Here is a 19632-nt window from a genome sequence, read left to right as displayed (position 1 = left end):
CAATTATTATAATAAACATCGAAATAAATGTAGTCTGAATTTATAGGAAGTGAAATTTTATTTACAAATTGGTAATTTTTTTTATTGATTCTATCTTTTAATTTGTTCAAATTCAATTATTTCAAATTTTTCATCAAATATAAAAATAAAAGAAATAAGAATAATATTAATAAGTTAATATCGAGCAATTTTTTTAGCTTTTAATTTAGAATTATCCAAATTTCGAAAAGTTCTCTAATATTTCACCAATATTATAATTAACATTAGAATAGGATATTAATAATTTTTATATTCAATAATTGCTATTCATCGTTAATTTAGAAATATCATTAGAAGTTCGCTCAAAATGATACAAATTGTATTGAGAATATTTGTAATTTGTAAAATATTGAAAATATAAATTAGTACAAAAAATATAGAAAATTCAATTTAAAGGGAGAAAAAAAGGTAAAATTAAAATTATTAAACAAAATTTTCAACTGATAATTAATTGATTTATATTAGGGATAAACTCGAGAATTTGTTTAGTGTATATTTTTTTTATTTTTTGAATAATGTTCAATTCTCTTTTAATCAACTTACATATGCTTAGATGAATAAAATAAATTTTGGGATATTTAATTGTTGTGTAAATTGGATTTTTCGTTTTGTCATAAAAAATTAGAGGAGGGTAAGTAAGTTCGATGTCGTTTCTTAGACTCTGTGAATTATTGTTTATTCTGCAGTCGACGTTTCTCGATATTTCTAAGTAACTTTCCTTTCTGGAAACATAGGATAAATCGAAGTACCTTTTGATGCGATTGTGTCAATGAAAAGTATTAAAGGAATAAATATACGATTGTTACATTTGCAAACTACTAGACGTTATTTTTCTTTATCCCTCTTACCAAACCTGCTGTCGACATATAAATGACAGTGAAAATTTTTTTATGTAAATAAAAATATTATATAAATATATGAAAAAAATTATATTTATTATTTTTTTTTTTATTATCAACTTTCATTTCATCCGATTTCTTTTTAAGATATTTTGCATATCTTTTGACTTTTGAATATTTCGCTTTTGAAATTTTCGATTAGAAATCAATATCTAAATTTTTTACAAAAAGAATTTTCTATAAAGACAACGTAAAATTCTTTTATGTAATTTTTTTTTCTTTCATAGAGATAAGTAGATTTATTGTTTTTCGAAATTGATACGATCTCTTTAAGTAAAAGGCTGTTAATAAAAGACTTACTAGATAGAGAGATGTTCAATATTGATAATTTTTAACTTAATATAAATTAAAAAAAAAAAAAAAAAAAAAAAAGGTAATAAATAAACACGTATAATTATTAGAATTTCAAATAAATGTGAAATATCTACTATTTATTTATTTTTTTTTTTTTTTTTCTCTATAAATGAAGGATCGAGAAAAGTAAGTAAGTAATAAAGATATATCGTTCGCCCATACAAAGTATTTTATCTCTAATGTGTAAAGGTGAATTGAAAGGTAAGTGGTGAAGATCATATAGATAGAAACTTAAATGCACACACTATTTATTTCGAATGCATAATCGTACGGTTAATATACCTGGTTTCGCGTCATTCTTGTTGATCAAATTCTTGCACCGGATATAAATAATGAGTCGAGTTCGCTTTTTTTAATCGGATATTTGGGTGAAGTTGGGGGGGGGGGGAAGGGAGGGGGAGGGTGAATTAGAACCAACTATAATATAAATGTCGATATCTTTACGGTGTACACACAACAAACGTTCAATTATTCTTGCTTCTCCCCGGCTCCTTACACGAATATAAATTAATATCGACTTAAAAACTATTTTTCTTACGCGCGCGCTCTCTCTCTCTCTCTCTCTCTCTCTCTCTCTCCCTTTTTTTTTTCTTTTATTTATTCTCCTATAGAAATTACGTCTAAGAAACTGATTTAAAATCTTTGCGAGATTCTCTCCATTGCTAACGACTTTTTTCTCTCTCTCTCTCTCTCTCTCTCTCTTCCATTCTCGATACCATTCTTTCCTTACCTATACTCTTCGCCACAAAAATTAATCCACGAATGTGTTGTACAATTTTATTTTTGTTTGTTTCTTTTTTTTTTTATTATTATTATTATCATTTTTATACAAATTCTTTCTCTTTCGAATTGCTCGCTGTTCTGATTCAGATATGAATTTTTCTTCCTTTTTTTTTTTTTTTTTTTCTTTTCTTTTCTTTTCTTTTCTCATCGCTTTCAATTAATCTACATTGTTTACAATTAATGAAATCGGAATCAGAGAAAATGGTGGTACTCGATTCGTGACGAAATTAAACGGTTTGCATCGAAGAACGAGATATTTTGATTCAAGCTTCTCTCGTAATCTTTATACAAAAAAGTTTTCTCGCGAGAAAACGCATCGGATGTTGGGAAAATTTTGCCATTCATCAACATATATGTTCTTTTTAAAAAAAAAATTTTTTAAGAAAAAAACGAAATAATTAAATAAATAATTTTTTATTATTTACAAGAGGATTATGATGAAATAAAAAAAGAGAGTAATTTATATTTAAAATTATTATTATAATTTTGTAATATTAGATCCATTAGACGATTGATGTTGATCGTGATAAAATTTTACATTATGAATGTCATTATAAAGATCTTAAATTAAAAACAAAACTTTCCCAATATCCTAAATATAGATATATGTAGCTCTAATAAACGATTGAAAAATATCTACAATATAAGCTTTGAACGTGAAACGATACGTGTCTCTATTTCAAAACATTTTCAAATTTTCATAATTTATTCGCAAAAATTGTATCATATTGCCGCTTTTAATAAAACATTTTCAACGTTCGTGGTGAACGGATGCCTCAATGATTTCTAACAATTAAATTATTTTCACTGGTCGATGACAATGTATTACACCGATGCCTTTACGCCTATTATTATATAATTATATAATTACGAATTGAAACGAAAATAATTCGTTACATAATAAATCATGCTAACAATGTATTTAAAAAATTTCGGTACCTAGTAGCTTCGTTACAAAGAAATTTCTCCTATGGTGTGTATGTCATGAATCACCACGGAGAACTAGATTTCATTTTGATCCATTGTAAAAACGATCTTCATCGTAACTCGCGATATATACAAGATAAAAATGAGGCTTTTTTCGAGACAAAACTGCACACGTTCCGAAAAATATTTTATTTCTTATACTGCAGACCAAAAAAAAAAAAAAAAAAAAAATTGCTTTGTCAAGAATATGTCTTTTAAAATTATCGGCCAAAAATTTGGGATCATTTCTTTTCATATCGGATATTTTTCAAATTTTCTTATTCAAAATTAATCGTTGCGTTGTTATAAATACAGAATAGGAATTACATTTCACTGGATTTTTCACGAATGAATTTTCTGAAGATCAATTACTTAAAATAAAATTAATTATATAATAATTTATCTTTTTATCAAAAAAATCCTCGAATTCAGTTTGTTCGTTATTACAATATTTGCAAAAAGAACTACTGTGTAATTTAACTTTTTTATTTGATAAAATTGTTCCTTTTAATATTTTTTTGGTTTCTAGCACGAGAAAAAAAATACAATAGATTAAGAGGATAAACGAGATCATTAAGTGTTAATTATTGATTGTTTACAGTTTAAACATTACGTAACTATCATTTGTTTGATTATGTGGATTTTCTGAACAATTTGATTAACTCTCCTCTTGCAACGTCGATGATACGCAAGTTTACGACGAAGTTGTTCTTCTTGTGTGTGTGTCTGTTGGAGGCAAGAGTGTATCTTTTCATCACACCTTAGGCGTGTACGAGTCTTAGAATCTTGAACTTAATGTTTCTGCTAGTAAGTACATTAAAAAAGATTAGTTTAAAAAGGGATGAAAAAATTATTGAAAATTTATATTCATCGATCGAGAAAAGAGATAGAAAATAATCTTTTTTTATATTTGTACAATTTATATTCCATAATTTTCTATTTAGCATTTCGAACATGTGTGAAAACTGAGAATTTTTATCATTTTCCCTCTTATGTTATGTTCTTTCTTAAAGAAAAGATAGATTAAATTTGATTCCAGATCTCTATAGAATTTTCTAACTTTATTTATAAATATATCAAAGATATTAGATTTCTAGAATTCATTGTTGAAAAATTGTCGTAATTACAAAATAAATTATTTGCTCGAAACGAAAATAAGTTTTTCGATTTTTTAACAATCTCAGTTGCTTAGATTTGCGAATTTAAATATAATTAATAATAATTTATTTATTTTATTTCCAAATATGCAAATGTTTAATTTTTCAACTAATTAATCTCTGTACAATTTCACAAGAATACTAAGCACCAAAGATTTAACATGTTACGATATATCTAAATGATATAAAAAAAAAAAAAAAAAAAAAAAAGAAAGAAAAGGAAATGCTAGATAGAAGATATTAAGCAACGATTACTATACCATTAATCGTACACGCCTATTAATTTACAAAAGCTCTCAATCTCGCGCGAAAGAAACGTTCTTAGCGAGCAAAACTTATTTTCTTTTTTTTTTTTCTCCCATACGATAAATTTTGCGTCATTTGTGACGTTTTTATTTTTACAACTTCCACTAACATCCTCGTTATTCTCCATTCCTTTTTTTTTTTTCGAACGATTTTTACGAGGTCGATGCCTTGGATCGATAATCGAAGGCAATCGATATAATCGTCGAGGACAAATGAATCGATCCGATCGAACGAATTGCAACGGCTGCTCTTTTCATCGATTTCGAACGTCTTCTCCTTGCGTTCCTGACCGTATCTGACCGTTTGTTAAGACTAATGTATAAGTCAAAGAAGCTCGAGCCTACGGAGAGGATGTCGACACCGATGACCACCACGGTCACTGCAGCCTTGGCGACCAGTATTGGGCCGCCATGTCTGGTGCTGGCTGGCCTGGTACCGCGATCGGTACGCTCACACCTGGCGATATCAAACCTGGAAATTGAATTTCAAGTTTATTCAATTTATCCTCTCTTGGCGTGGAAACGTGAAAACGAAAGATACTCGTAAAAAAAGTAAGTAAGTAAGTTCGTAAAAATTTGGTAAATTTGAAATTTATCCGATCGATGTCTCCTTTTTAGTATCGCAAGGGAAAAAGTAAGGTTATGTACGAAGTATCATATCCGGAAGATGAATTTCTTCGAAATTTACTCGATCGACATTTTAACAAGAGAGTAAAAAATATGGTAAGAAGAATATTTTTAATTTTGTTATTGTTATAACTTGTATATGTAAGTGTGTTTGATATATATATATATATAAAAATATGAATTGTTTCTAAATCAATAATTATTACGTAGCGTGTAAGTGACTACATTTTCATTATTAACTTACGACCTTTTCTGACCTAAATTGACCTTTTACCATATCTCTTTAAACTTATATATCTCATGCTCTATACTGAGAATAGAAATATATATCGTATTATCTAAAAAAAAAAAAAAAAAAAGAAAAAAAGACGGTCACCTTGAAGTTTGCAGATCTTTACGATAGAACTACTTTTATCACGAACTATATTACTTTTCTGATTAAAAAGAAAAAAGAAAAAAGAAATTAGAAGGAAAGTTATACCGAATGTATAAAAGGTTCAACGCATATTCTATGGAAAAGTGATGTAGTAATAAAAATGCATATATAATCGGTAAGAAAAATCTTCACACGTGACTTCAACGTGACAAGCTGTGTTTTTAAATACATAACTGTTTGACTTGAGTGACGACACGAAGCAAAATTTTTTCAAATTCAAATAAATATGTTCCATTGTAAAAAAATATTTCTTGCGAGTGTTCGAAAAAGACCATAAAAAAATCTAGGATCTTATGCGAAAAAAAGCATCATGCTCCATACGACAAACTTTTATCGAAATCGAAATTCACTCGATTTGCCACTGATCAAGTACGATCTACAAGCGACAGAAGAAAAAAAAAAAAAGAAAGAAAAACCTTGGCAAGCCATAAAGGAAAACCGTAGTGCAAGATAAAAGAAAAGAAAGAAAAGCCACCGAGAACTCGATTCGGTGAAAGAGAAGCGGGGAAGAAGAAAGCGGAAAGGGGACGAAGAAGAAGAAATAGGGCCTTGGGTAGACGCAGAAGCAGAGTATAATCCATTACCGGGAAGCTGGATAGCGTGTTATCCGTGGTAGCAGTCCGTCGGCTAAAGTGCAAGCAGCGAGTGCAGCGAGTGCAGTGAGTGCGGTAGACACTCACCGGTCGAGCTGGTGTTCTGATTATACTGGTTCAGGCCCGCGGTGTGGTACGGCTGAGTGGGGCTGCACGTGGGCCGTGCCCCGTATCCGAGGTGAAGGGGTTCGTAGCTCGGCGGACGGGCGACGCCGCACGAATAACCGTTGTCGCGTTGCTGAAGACACGCGCCCGGGCTAGGGCCCACCGTCATGCCCACGCTCATACCCATCGGGCCCATCCCACCGCCCGTCGACAACGATGACATGCTGCTCGTCGTGTGCTGGTTCTGCTGGCCGCCGCCGGACATCGTGAAACTCGGCATGGACGTCATGGGACTGGAACCGTTCCAATTGGATCTTTATATACAACGATAATTATTCACAGAGAAGAAATTATTGTGAAAGATTCGGTTCTCTTTCGCAAAAAATTCGTTCACGTTTCGTCGAGGATCGACTCGAAGCTTTTAAGCAGAATTTCATGAAGTATCTTCGAAGTATCGAGGCTTATAATTACATCATATCTTCTCATTAAACCTCTTGCTTAAATTTCGAATCCTTTTCGAAGATAAATTCAACCAATCTCTTAGAATTATTCCTCGACACGAGATTGCTCGGTCAATCCAACTATTGTCAAAATTACAACAAGTCTCGTCATCCGATGAGAAATGCAACTCGTTATACACAAGTTTTCAACTCTTGGAACTTTCTCGAGTCCCGGTTAATTTGCAGGGAACGATCGTTTCGGATAATTTCGATAATTATTCTCACCTGTACGAATCAGGCATGCTGGGTATTCCGGGGTAAACGGCGGTGGGCGCGAAACCATGATGTATCCTAGGCGGAGAGGGCGGCGCTTGCGGCGGTGGTTGACCAGCCAAAATACCCGAGGCCGGTGGTGGTGTCGGATGGCCAGCGGTGACCAGGCTCACCCCTCCGGCGTGCTGCTGCTGTTGGGACTGTTGTTGCTGCTGTTGCTGTTGCTGCTGCTGCTGCTGCGACTGCTGCGGGTGTTGCGGGTTGTCCCTCCGTTGCGTGCGCAATTTCTCTTCGCGCCGCCACTTCGCCCGCCGATTCGAAAACCATACCTGAGTTAGTGAACGAGAAGACAGACGAAGATACAGGTCAATCGCTAGGCTACAGGTTCTCCGTCTAATTTCGGTTGTTCCGAGTTGTTGTTTCTCTAATCTCTCTCTCTCTCTCTCTCTCTCTCTCTCTCTCTCTCTCTCTCTCTCTCTCTCTCTCTCTCTCTCTCCCTATTAGCAAAAACAACTTGTTCCCGCGCGACAAGGGATCGGGAGGATTGATCATACGCCAACTCGTCAACTGATTGTCTTTTCATTTGATGGATGTTGTTCAACACGAAGACGTATCGTTTAATAAAATAAGTTTCAACGGTATTTATAATTTTGGTAAAGAGAGAATCCTATATCGTAAAAGCTGATTACAAGTTTAATGGTTCTTTGGATACGAATTCTACAGTTGTTTTCGAATAATTATCATTTCGAACGATTCTATCGTATCGTAATAACAAGTTGAAATAAATTTGTACGTAAAATCGACGGTAAATTTAAATTAGATTTGGATCGCGTTTTGGATTTGCAGGAAGAAGTTATTAAGAAGAGGAAATATTTTACAAAGACAAGATATATGTATGAATACACGAATAGGCGATTCATCCGTGATCGTTCTAAAAAAAAAAAAGAAAAAAAACCGAAAGAGAAGAAGGAAAGAAGAAAAGTATCAACGGTGAGTTTCACGGTTGGAAGCTTAAAATAATGAATGTATATGCGCGTATAAAAATGTGTATAGCCACCTGTATTCGAGCTTCGGGCAGACCAATCTTTCCGGCCAATCTCTCCCTGGCGAAAACATCTGGATAATGCGTCCTCTCGAACTCCTTCTCGAGCGCGTCGATTTGCTCGTTACTGAAGCTCGTGCGATTCCTTTGAAGCTTCCTTTTCAAGCGGAGGCGCGCCTGATCGTCGTCCGTGCCCCCGGACACGCTTCCTGCGTTGCTGTTGTCACCGCCGCTATTCGTCTCGTCCGAGTGTGCACCGCCCTCCAGTTCCGCTACTACGAAACGAGCAACAAAATTGACTTCGCAACGCGTGAGAGAAACGGTATGCGTTTTCTTCCTTTCAAACTTTTATTTTTTTTAATTAAGTTTAATTCCTTCTTCGTTCTAAGCACCGAAACCGTGCCGGACGAGGAAAAATTTGTGAAATTATTTTATAAAATCGGAGAATTGGGAAGAAGAAGGGGAGAAAAAGAGGATCAGAAGAAGATGGTTGGAGCAGAAAATTCGTTTAGACGAAACGGTAAGTTAATTTATTTCGAGAGAAACGATACGACGATTCTTGTAATTTTTTTCGAGAATCGCGCTTTATTATACAAAACGGAATTACGGAATTACTCATTGATTTAAATTAATTTAAACACGGTATATTCCTTTTATTATCGTTTTAAATCATCATTGATTCTTCCCGTAACTCCGATCGTAATTTTACTTTCTATCAATGGAAAATCTCATTGAACGATTACAAACGAATCGTTTCCATCTACTTGTTTCGCTGTAAATAAGTTATTCCATTCCTTTTCCAAACTCTAAACTCATGCTCCAAAAAAAAAAAAAGAAAAATATCACTTAATAATTATCGAAAAATTTTTTCACCGTTTCCGAAATTTTCAACTCAAACAGCTTTAAACAAAAAAAGAGAGAATCACGGGGGAAAAATCGTCGATAGATTGGCTTCGAAACTCGATCGATCGTTTCGAGACGCCTCGAGTTTTTACTGACCCTGCTCTCCCCATTCTCCTTTTCCTTTTCCTTTTTCAAGGGCCGTCGACAGAGAGAGAGAGAGAGAGAGAGAGACCTTCGTCACTTTTCTTACATAAATATCCCACGTGCGTGCACGAATCTCGTGCATATACATATATATATATATATATATATCTATCTATATATACACAGCGCACCTAATACGCGTATATCTTCACACGAGGAGAGGGAGGTGGGACACAAGGGGGTGGATTGGGGAAACGGAGGCGGTAGGCAGGCGTTGCTGGGTGAACCTTATCGTCGGTTTCTGGGTGAGCGCGTCGAGGCGTCACTGGGTTTTGGCTCGACGACGAGAACTGCTTGCCGCGCGGGGGAGGAGGTGGAGGTGGAGGTGGGAAAAGCTGGTGGAATGGCCAGGATAGAGAGGAGGAGGGGGAGGGGGAGGGTGTAGATTCGAAGGGGGATGCCACGATAAGACGTGGAGCGTCCCGACGCGACGCCAGCGTCCCTCTTCTCCCTGCCTACGACGATACCGCCTCTGTCATCCGTGGAAAGTGCCACCCTTCTTCTGCTTTCCCTCTTCCTTTTCTCTATCTCTCCGTCCTCTTCCGCCTCCCCAGCTATTGCTACCGTTTTTCTTCTTCTTCCTCCTCCCCCTCCTCCTTTTTTCCCCCCCTCGCTCGCCATCCCCTTTTTATCCCCTCGCTCCTATCTTTCACCTTCTCCCTTTAATTTTCACCTCCAACGTTTTCACTCTTCTTTGTCTCACCCCCTCTCTCTCTCTCTCTCTCTCTCTCTCTCTCTCTCTGGGTAATCTTCGTTCTCTCGCGCTCCGCCAGAGCTTCCACGCGTTAATGGAAACCTGATAACAACTTCTCGATAGAGTCTCTTACCCTTCCACCCTTTGGCTTTGCGCTTCTTTCCTGGCCGATAGCCCTCTCTCCCCCTTCGCCTACCCCCTCGCCTTTGCCCTCCTTCTCTCCATCTTCGCCCCCTTCTTATTGCGCGGAAGGTGACAGGTGGAGAAGGCAGATGTTAAGTGGGTTCCGTTTTTGACGGGCGACCGTTTCGTGGACGTTGGTGGTGTTTTTTTAAGTCGAGTCGATTTTTTTCGAAGTTTCGAGTGGGAAGGAGAGACGGTGATGGTATCGTACGGTGGGTGTTTCGATTGAATATATTCAATATATATATATAAACTCGGTTTTGTGAATAGTTCTTATTAATTGGCATTCTAGATCGATATATATAACCTTTGAACTTTATCCGTGTTACTATAATAGATATAATACTTGTCCAATGTGATACTATAACGCGAGAACATGATACGGAACGCTTGTTACACGTGATAATAAAAAAATTCTTCAGCTGCTACGAATCTACGAGTCTAATTATTCTTTGAAAAAAATGAGAAAATGAATGGGAATAGAGAAAGTGGAAGCGAGAAAAGTGGAAGAGGAAAAATGTGATGTATCTTTGGCGCATGCACGGTCAAAGGAGATGACGGATGAATGGATTATCCATGTTTAAAAGTCATCGAAACGAGCGTTCATTGTTCCACGGTTGGTGATGTATTATACCGCGCGTCGCAAAGGGGAGGCGATGGTTTTCATAATGATACCAGGGAGGAGGGAGAACTCGTGAGAGATAACCCTCCCTCCTTTTCTCTCCTCCTCCCTCCCTCCTTTCGTGGATGCGGTTAAGGTTCATCGTGGATGCTGGCAAGGAGCCCAGCACTAAACTTCGAATCGGAGGGCTGTTACACCCAAGTTTCCACTACAGGATGTAGAATCCAGAACAATGTGCAACTTCCACCTCCTCCTCCTCCTCTTCGTCCCTCGCTATCCTCCTCCTCGTTGCCTGTAGCTTCCGCCTACGGTTAGTTCTACTTTTTCCCTTCCTCTCTCTCTCTCTCTCTCTTTTTTTTCTTTCTTTTCTCTCTCTCTCTCCCTCTCTCTCTCTCTCTTTTTCTCTACTCCTCTCGCAGTTTACACTTCGTTTGTCCTAGTTTCCCTCGTTTTTATCCAGCCGATTGTTTCTCTCGATTCTTCCGCGTTTCTTTTTTTTCTTCCCCTCCCTCCTCTCTCTCTCTCTCTTTTTGCTTTATTCTTTTTCATTCTTTCGGCTCGTGCTTTGCGAATTTTCGAGGTTGAGATTTTGCATTTTTATTTTTTTTTTTTATTTTTTTTTTATTTTTGAACATCGTTGGTATACACGTATACGTATATATATTTAAGCGATAATCTTTTGCATTTCTCCGAATATATATTATACGTTTAAGACTACTAAGAAAAAAATAAATTTGGAAAAGAGAACTTTGATTTCTTTCTTTCTTTCTTTTTTTTTGAGACAAACATATCTCGAGGAAAAATATAATCTTCGATTTTTTAATGATAAAGTTAATTGATTGATGTATAATTTCCACAATTTTGTAACGCGTTAATTTTTTTTTTTTTTTAGAAGATTAGTAGTATTTTAATTAGAAAAGAGGATGGTTACGCGAGGATGGTAGAAGCACGAAGATGAAGTCGGCCATCGCGCTTGAGCGGGCTTAAACTCGGGTTGGTGGATAATACGTTGAACAACGATACGAGAGATTTGGTTGGGGCGAAAGACTAAGAGAAGCTGGATGGATGGGACGGATTCCCCTCCACCAACGTTACTCCACTCTTCTTTCTCGCTTCCAACATCTGTCGCTGAATCTTTCCTTTCTCGAGACATCGGGAAATTTATTACGCAAAATGAAAAAAATGAAAAAATTATTTCCATTCTCTAAGCTTTTAAATATATCCTCGACACGATTCAAATATATGGTGTGTAATATACGCGAAACGTAATAGTATTAAACAATTTTTACTCCGCTTAATAGTTAATTTAATCCATTTAGAAATCGTGTTTATTATTATTATTATTATTATTATTATTATATAGAAAGTATAAATTTAAAAGCATGAAATTAGATAAATTTAACTTTTACGTTCATTGCAAAATCACGAGTGAAAAACTTTGATTTTTCTTGTGAAAAGAAATTTTGTCATCCATTGAAAAAAGTGAGACGAAGCCATACCATTGAAATCAGTTTTTGTTTTATCCCGATATCTCAATCCGTTGCCAAGATACAAATATAATTCAAAGTGTCTATGTTTAAGATACGCGTTAATATTATGAATGGATTCAGTGACTTATCTTTTTCTATTATCTTTTTCTTGGAACGCGTAATACGTTTTTTATGTTTTCTTTTTACGTTTGTCTGCCACTTGTCTGCAAGTTGGGATAGGTCAATGACGAAACGAGAGGTGCGAACGAGAGGCCCGAGAAGATAGCAAACGGTCAAAAATTACACTTTTCTTTACGCGACGATATCTCGGAAACCGGAAGTCGTATCGGGATAAACGAAAAAGCGTTTTAATGCGCAAGCTTCCACGCTTCCAACGATCGTTGATTCGTTGATCGAAAGTTATCACGTTCGAAGTTACAGCTATTCAAAGTTTCTCTAATTTTAATTATAAGATTCGATCCGGTTTAAAGTTTAAAACGGTTTAAAAATTACACTTTTCTTTACACGACGATATCTCGGAAACCGGAAGTCGTATCGGGATAAACGAAAAGGCGTTTTAAAGCGCAGGATTCCGCGCTTCCAACGATCGTTCACTCGTTCGCCGCAATTTATTATCTTCGGAGTTACAGCGATTCAAACTTTTTCTAATTTTAATAGAGTTCGATCGACTTTTCTTCGGGTAAATTTCACAAAAATCCGTCCGTTTGTTAATAAACAGAGGGTCTCCGATATCACGGTCGCTCGAGTCGTTGGCGAGTAGAATTTCTCGCGAAGGAGGAAGAAGAATAATGAGAGTTCGTAAAGCTGTGGGGTGTAAAACGGTCGTTCGCGAGACCGTTAAAACGTACCCAACCTGGAGAAGAGAGAGAGAGAGAGAGAGATCGAGGAAACGTTGAGCTCCAAAGTCATGCAACGACGACGGTGAAAAGAAAAAGCTGGCGGGTAATGGTCGCGAATGCAGCACGAGTGGCGAGCGGCATTATTAACACCGATAATGGCCGCCGCACTTAACTAAACGTCGCCACTTCCTCTCCACTAGGGACTTTCCAATCGTTCTCGACTCACCACCAGTGTTACAATGCCAAATATACATATGCGCCACTCCGTCGAGGGTCTCTCGCTCGCCACCACTTCATTTTATTATTTCTCTTCTATTACGCAACGTAATAGTATTCGAGAAATTGCCCATCGCGTGAACGATTTATCGAAACCGATCGGCAACCTCGAAGGGATTGCCAACAAAAGCAACTCTTTCCTCTCAAACAGGAGGTTTCTCTTCTATGCTTCGAGACTCTATGCTCGATTCTTGTACCTTTACGCGTGCCTTTCCGCTCCTTCCTCTATGAGAGACACTCGAATGGAAGGGAGGGGTGAAAAATAATAGTTTCTCTCGTGCGTAATCGTTGCCCTCCTCCCTTCTCGATCGGAAACAATGCTACACTTTGGCCGCAACAATAACGTTCGAGTCGAACGGTGCGCGCGGCTCGTGTCCGATTCTTGCCCACTCGGAGAACGATACGATACGATGCGAGTGGAGTGCGCGTTTTGACCGGGGAAAGTGCTTTTTTTTTTATTGTTCGTCGCTAAGCGGGATAAAGGATTTCCAAGTGGCACGCGGTTGTTTCGTTGTTGAAACGTTTTTTAATCGCTTAATCTCGTGTCGTTTTACTTCCTCTTTGTTCGGTAAATGGAAGGCCGCACCTTCCTCTATGAGCCTGGCCCGTAATCTTTGTACGATCTTTAAACAGTCGAGACGATTCTAATAATAAGAAATCATCGCGGACGAATTTTCTTCCTTTTTCTTTATTTAGGCTTATCCTTTCTCTACAAATACTAACCCCTCGCACCCCCCCCCCCCCGTATCTGTAAATATCCGTAAACTGTATCGCCAATATCCCAGTCGTGCATAATACGCGCGCCAATCCATTCATTCCTCTCCCCTCTCGTCGATTCTTTTTTTTCTTCTTTTTTTTTTTTTTTCGGTGAACGGCCGTTGCCGTCATCAAACGCGTCACGGCCGGCTGCCATTCTCACTCGCTTTTCTACTCGATTTCAAAATGATAATCGAAGTTGGGCGAGGTGTCGGATGGGATGGCCCAATGCGCGCGATCTTTTCTCCTCCCTGAAAGGGGGCAGCAGCACGCCAATCGCCACCCCTCGAGGAGCGTCCAGGAGGAGCGTCGTCGCCTATGGCTTGTCACGGGGTCGGCCCACGAGAGGAGAGGAGGGAGGGAATCGGCATTACGCGTTATTAGCCGACCCTTAATGCGCCCGAATTTTCGGGCCCGTCAAAGATGACTTCCTCTCCGCTTCGATGAGCAACGGTAATCCCTGGCTAACATCTGTATCATCGCCACCTATTCTCCCATTCGACGCGGGGCCAACGGCACATCTGGCCCTCCCCTCCACCGTTGGCCCCCCGAAGCTTCCTCTCGTGGAACTTGTCCGCTTTTCACGCTTACGTTCCTCGTGTGTCGATTATTTATCGATTATTTACGTATGGAAGTGACGATGATACGACTGACACGCTCGATGGGGAGCTCGATCGTGGGAGAAAATTTATAATGGAGGAAAATCGGTAAAAAAAAAATTGGAAGAAGAAATTGGAAAATTTTTTGTCAAGATATTGTCAAATATTTTAGCTGAACAGATATATTTTGGTTGTGCCTGTTTACAAAGCTGAAACTGAGGATATCGAGGATAAAGCAACTAAAAGAAAAAAAGCAACTGCTGTAGCGACACTGCTAGCGACTGATTCAATAATAAAATTACGAATAAAATTTCAGTGAACTTTACAACAGTCTACTACTATGAAATAAGAAAATTTCAAAATGTTTTTTCCTTTCCTCGAGTTACTTGCGTCTCTTCCAACCAAACTTCCCTTCCGCTCTCTACCCCTCTCGTACACACGACGATACATCTATCGCGCAATTCTAATTAAGAGGAGCACCCCTCGTAACTCTTGCGCGAAAGTCAAGGCGCGGTAATCGTTCCACCCTCCCTTAATCCACGCGGGCATAGATTTTCGAACGTTTCGAAACTTCTCGACGCGCGCATATTCGAGAATCCAATAAATTTGTCGGCGGGATTAGGCATTAGACCGAAGCGGATTATACGTTGAATTTCTATTCCGATCGGCCCCTCGCTCGATCCAACCCCTCCCTTCCCTATATCATCGCGGGATCATCCTTCTCAACTTGTTACTCGATATCCCCATCACTTTCTCGCGACGCTAACCACGAGAAAATATTAAAATCGGATACTTGGAGAATTTTCGAACGGGGAGGATGTGTAACGAGATGCAATCGTTTTTCGATGGCCCGATCGAGGGTTATTATCCCTTTTCTTTCTCTTTTCTCGCGAGTTATTAATACGTTCGATGGTAGTCGCGTGCTCGTTTGTTCTCGTCGAACGATGTTTTAGTAAGTTTTCTTTCGATTGATGTTCGTAAATTATATTCATTGGAAATCTTTGTTTAACACCAAACTTAACGACATTTCGTGTATTCCTACGATGAGCGGTCAAAAGCAAAAAAAAACATTTGTATCTTGATATAGAAAGAGATTTTGGCTAATTGGACTCGTAAAGTGAACGATGCAGAAAGTTGGGAATATTGAAAAATGGGTTGTATCTAACTTGTATACAATTGTAACTTTGTTATATACAAGGAGTTCAAAAACGAAATTTCAAAAACGGCCATTTGACCGCGCGTGGTAGGTTTAGTGTTAAAACGTTTGCTTGCATTCGTTTGAAAATCTTTAAGTATGTTATATTACACGATCGGATTAATTTTACTCGAAAAATTGTAAATATCACGAGATATACGTTTCGCAAAATTTCCATCACAATGCTTCTCATCACGGTTCGTATTAAGTATGATGGGCCGTGAACGAGCGATGTTAAACGGTTCGAAAGAAACGCGGGATCATCCATTTCGCCGTGCGCATTCAATGAACGCAGTGTTCACGGCGCTACCTGCCGCCGTATGAATACAAATAGATTAAACACCTTGTAAACGAATGGGACGCGGTGTGGCTGCGCGATCGAAGCCCGATTAGTCAAAACGTAACAACGTACGTTTGTGTCGTCGAAATTGAAAACCTACCGCGTTTCCTCGCGTTTGAACTAATTTACCATTCCTTATACGATTTCTTCCCCGGCTCGAATTAAAAACAACTCGATCGGACGTGGATCGAGATACAAACATTCTCTACGCTGCTTTTCAATATTTTGGAATTTTCACAACCGCAAAAAAAAAAAAAAAAAGAAAAAAAAATTACCTAAAGTTGAAAGAGAAAGGGATCTCGAAGGAAAAGAGTTTCTCGAGGAAGTGAGAGAAAAGTAGTGGAGGGAGAGCCGTTTAAATAAAGTTAGGAGAGGCAATTACAAGGGTGGCAAGTGTCGCGTGGTGGGTGGAACCTAACGAGGTAACGACAATTAGCGCACCGTGGAAGGAGAGAGCGAGGGCAGGTCTCTAGGCGGAAGGAGTTTGGCAATCGATCAACTAGGTGGGAAGAGGAGGATGGGAGGGAAGAGAGCGCGGAAAGGAAAATATTGGAAACTCCATTAAGGAGTGGTGCAACCATCCGTGCACCGGAATACGTAAGCAGCTCTTCCGTATAGGGAGCAAACGAAGGGGAGAGAATCAAGCGTCCGCGGGGGGGAGGAAAGAAACCAACAGGCTACAGAGGTTATTACGCGATTCATTTGAAACCTTTCATTTTTCCTCCCCCGTCTATTCCTCTCCTTCGACCTTCGCGTTTCCGCCTCTTTTCCGGATCAGACCGCGTCCTCAATCGCTTCCCATTCTTCTCTTCTTTTCTCTTTTCCTTCTTTTAAATTTTCAGTTTTATCGATCTCTGGGCCTGAATTCAATTTCTCGAATCGAATTTGATATAAAGATAAATTTGAAAATTCGGTCCAAATCCGCGGATGCCGCTACTTCAAATCGACGATTCGGTTCTCGATCAAAGGAGGAGGAGGAACGAGGGTAAAAACGCCCTCCCTCCCCAACTCTGCGACGCCTCTCGACGAAGCTGTACACGCACGAGGGTGGCTGTTAGATTTTGCTCGCTCGCGGCAATCCGAGCACAATGTAATTAGAAAGTAACGATCTCGATATCTTTGTTCTTAATTCGGGGCGGTATAGCGGTAGGCAGCCACTAAATGCCGTGAAATCGGCCGACGATAACGTAGAGATCCGGCGCCGCGGAGAAACTCGCGCGATTACTTCCGCCCCCTTGAGCCCCGATGTACTTTTGCAAGTTTCGCCTTGAGACGCCCAACCGCAGCTTCGTGCGCCCCTTTCCAACAACCCCTTCGCGCCATCTCCACGACCTCTCTCTCTCTCTCTCTCTCTTCGTTTCCTTCACCGGTTATCGCTCCGCAACCAGTGCTCCTCAACTTGCACCTCCTCCGCCAAAGTGGTTCCATCTTCTTTAAACCGGTCTCCAACTTGCGAATCCCCTTATCGCGAACCGGTGATTCTCAACTTTGAGAATTGGTCGTCGAACGTTTTCCGGAAACTATCTCGTTTCGGCCTCGTCGCTTTTTAAACCCAACTTGCGTGTCCTTTTCCGTTATCGCGAGCCGGTGATTCTCAACTTCGAGATCGTATTTCGAGCGTTTTCCTCTTTTGGCTCGTGATTTTTTTTTTTACCGGTGATTCTCAACTTTGACGCGTTTTTCTAGAACATTTCTTTGATTTGATTTAAAGCAGTCAAAGATCCTCAACCGAGTACTTTTACTAAGATTACGATCTTTCGAAAAAAAGCGATCCTCGAATTCTCTCCGAGGATCGCTATCGTCATTTTCGATCGATAATTTTCGCGAATCGGCAGTTCTCAATCCCTTCTCTTCAATCTCGCTACAAAACAGTAACGATTCTCTGAACCTATGACACGCATCTTCTTCCCTTTCTCGTCACAACTCGACGATCTCCTCGAGAATGATTCGTAAGAAATTCTAATCGGCGATTTTAACTACTCCTGCTCGATCTTCAACGAAAAGAAAAATCGAGGCGAGGTTAAGCACCGTTCACGTTACCAGAGTTTCTCCACGATCCACGATTTCCTCGCGATCGTTTCTCGGCCCAGCCCCTTTTCGCCAATTCGACCTTCGAGACTTGCTCGGTTGAGAAAGAGAATCGTTCACGCGGGGAAACACGACGTGGTTTTAATAATCCGCGGTGTGTTGCGTGGTTTCTTTCGATTAAAAAAAAGAAATTACTCGCTAGAAAATATTAATTATCTTCATAATTCGACTCGTTAATCTTCGATTGACGAGTTGCGTATAAATGTACGTAACTTGGATCCTAAAGAACCTAAGATAATCTTTAATCTTTCGTATCTCGAGCGAAGCAACGACTTCACACGATTTCTCGCGCCCGTTCTTGAATGAATTTCTTTCAGCTAACTTAAATCGACGCATAAATCAACATATAAAATTTTTATTTTTTAATATCTTACGTATTTTTATCGCGCAAAGGAAGAAAATTTATCGAATATTAAAGTCTGTATTGTTTTATTTTAATAATAAAGTAATCAGCAAGATGCATCCTCGTTTGTCGCGATGAAATTTACCATTTTTCATCTCCACATCTTTATTTCTATCGCTATTTTCCTTCTATCGTCGATTGAAATAATCTCGATCATTCGATAACGAACAATCATACTCATCTTCGAACTAATTTCATTAACCGTATTCCACTTACAAAACTCTAGAAACTCTAGAAGATAATATTTCTACCGCCATCGAACTCGAACCAACGCCGAAAATATGGCTCGATCCCCTTGAGATAAAAAAGTCCAACCATTCGATGATTTCTACGAGATTACGGAGTTTAAGAATCTATTCGTGAATCGCTACTTTGAAAAAATCAAGCGTAAACAAATATTACAAATATCGTCGCATCGATCCAAGGTGTCACCTCTCAAGTTCACTTTTCTATTTTCTAATATTTCGAATATTAATCCAATCGAAGGAAGATCACGTTCCTCCTCCTCTCCGTCCAATTAATCGACGGAGGCGACTCACGGTGCGGAAGCGATCCGAAAGCGATTGACCGGGCCAATTTGTAACGCGCGCCGCCACCCCGCGTTAAACCGCGGATGCAAATGAGCGAGGGCAGGGTGGATGAATGGCCGCGTTGAAAGCGCCCTTAATTCGTTTACGACTTGTAAAACGAGCCTTTTGGGAGCGCGCAACTGGTAGGCAAACAATTTTCTCTATCAACGTTGTCCCGGGGGCGCCATCGTCCAAATAAAATCCACCGTCTCGCTCCACCGATCGACCACCCGAGATACGGCCACAAATCATGGCCGCACTGCGTTCCAAAAGGAGCAATTATCGTTACAATTTTTTATTTTTACCGTTGTCCTCGTTACTACTACTACGTTCGAATTACGTCTTGGCTCGCTCTCTTCTTGCGGAGGAGGTATTTTCGTTTCCTTCGAAGGAGAATGTTCGAACATGATACCTAATCTCTATTATCCCTCGCTTGATTTTTTGGAACGCGCGAGTGAGATGGTCATCCCTCGCCCATTCTTGTGGATCTTGAGATCGGGGGAGATCGAAAG

General features: G+C 39.0%; 1 protein-coding gene across 1 annotated transcript in view; it reads right to left on the bottom strand.

The window, feature by feature from the left end:
* Positions 1-4424: 4424 nt before the first annotated feature.
* LOC100870332 (paired box protein Pax-6) overlaps positions 4425-19632 on the bottom strand; it is a 73003-nt gene continuing 57795 nt past the window's right edge. Inside the window, exons 6-9 of the mRNA XM_086913388.1 lie at positions 8035-8294; positions 6990-7306; positions 6247-6557; positions 4425-4975 (exon numbers count right to left, since the gene is read on the bottom strand). Coding sequence (XP_086769514.1) covers positions 4881-4975; positions 6247-6557; positions 6990-7306; positions 8035-8294 — 983 coding nt within the window. The 3' untranslated portion in view covers positions 4425-4880. The remainder of the gene's footprint in view (positions 4976-6246; positions 6558-6989; positions 7307-8034; positions 8295-19632) is intronic.

This window comes from Apis florea, unplaced genomic scaffold (genome assembly GCF_048593485.1).
Source record: "Apis florea isolate Af1SG1 unplaced genomic scaffold, ASM4859348v1 contig_3496_pilon, whole genome shotgun sequence".
NCBI lineage: Eukaryota > Metazoa > Arthropoda > Insecta > Hymenoptera > Apidae > Apis > Apis florea.
The sequence above is the reverse complement of the archived record's forward strand: the minus strand, read 5'-3'. Positions and strand labels throughout refer to the sequence as shown.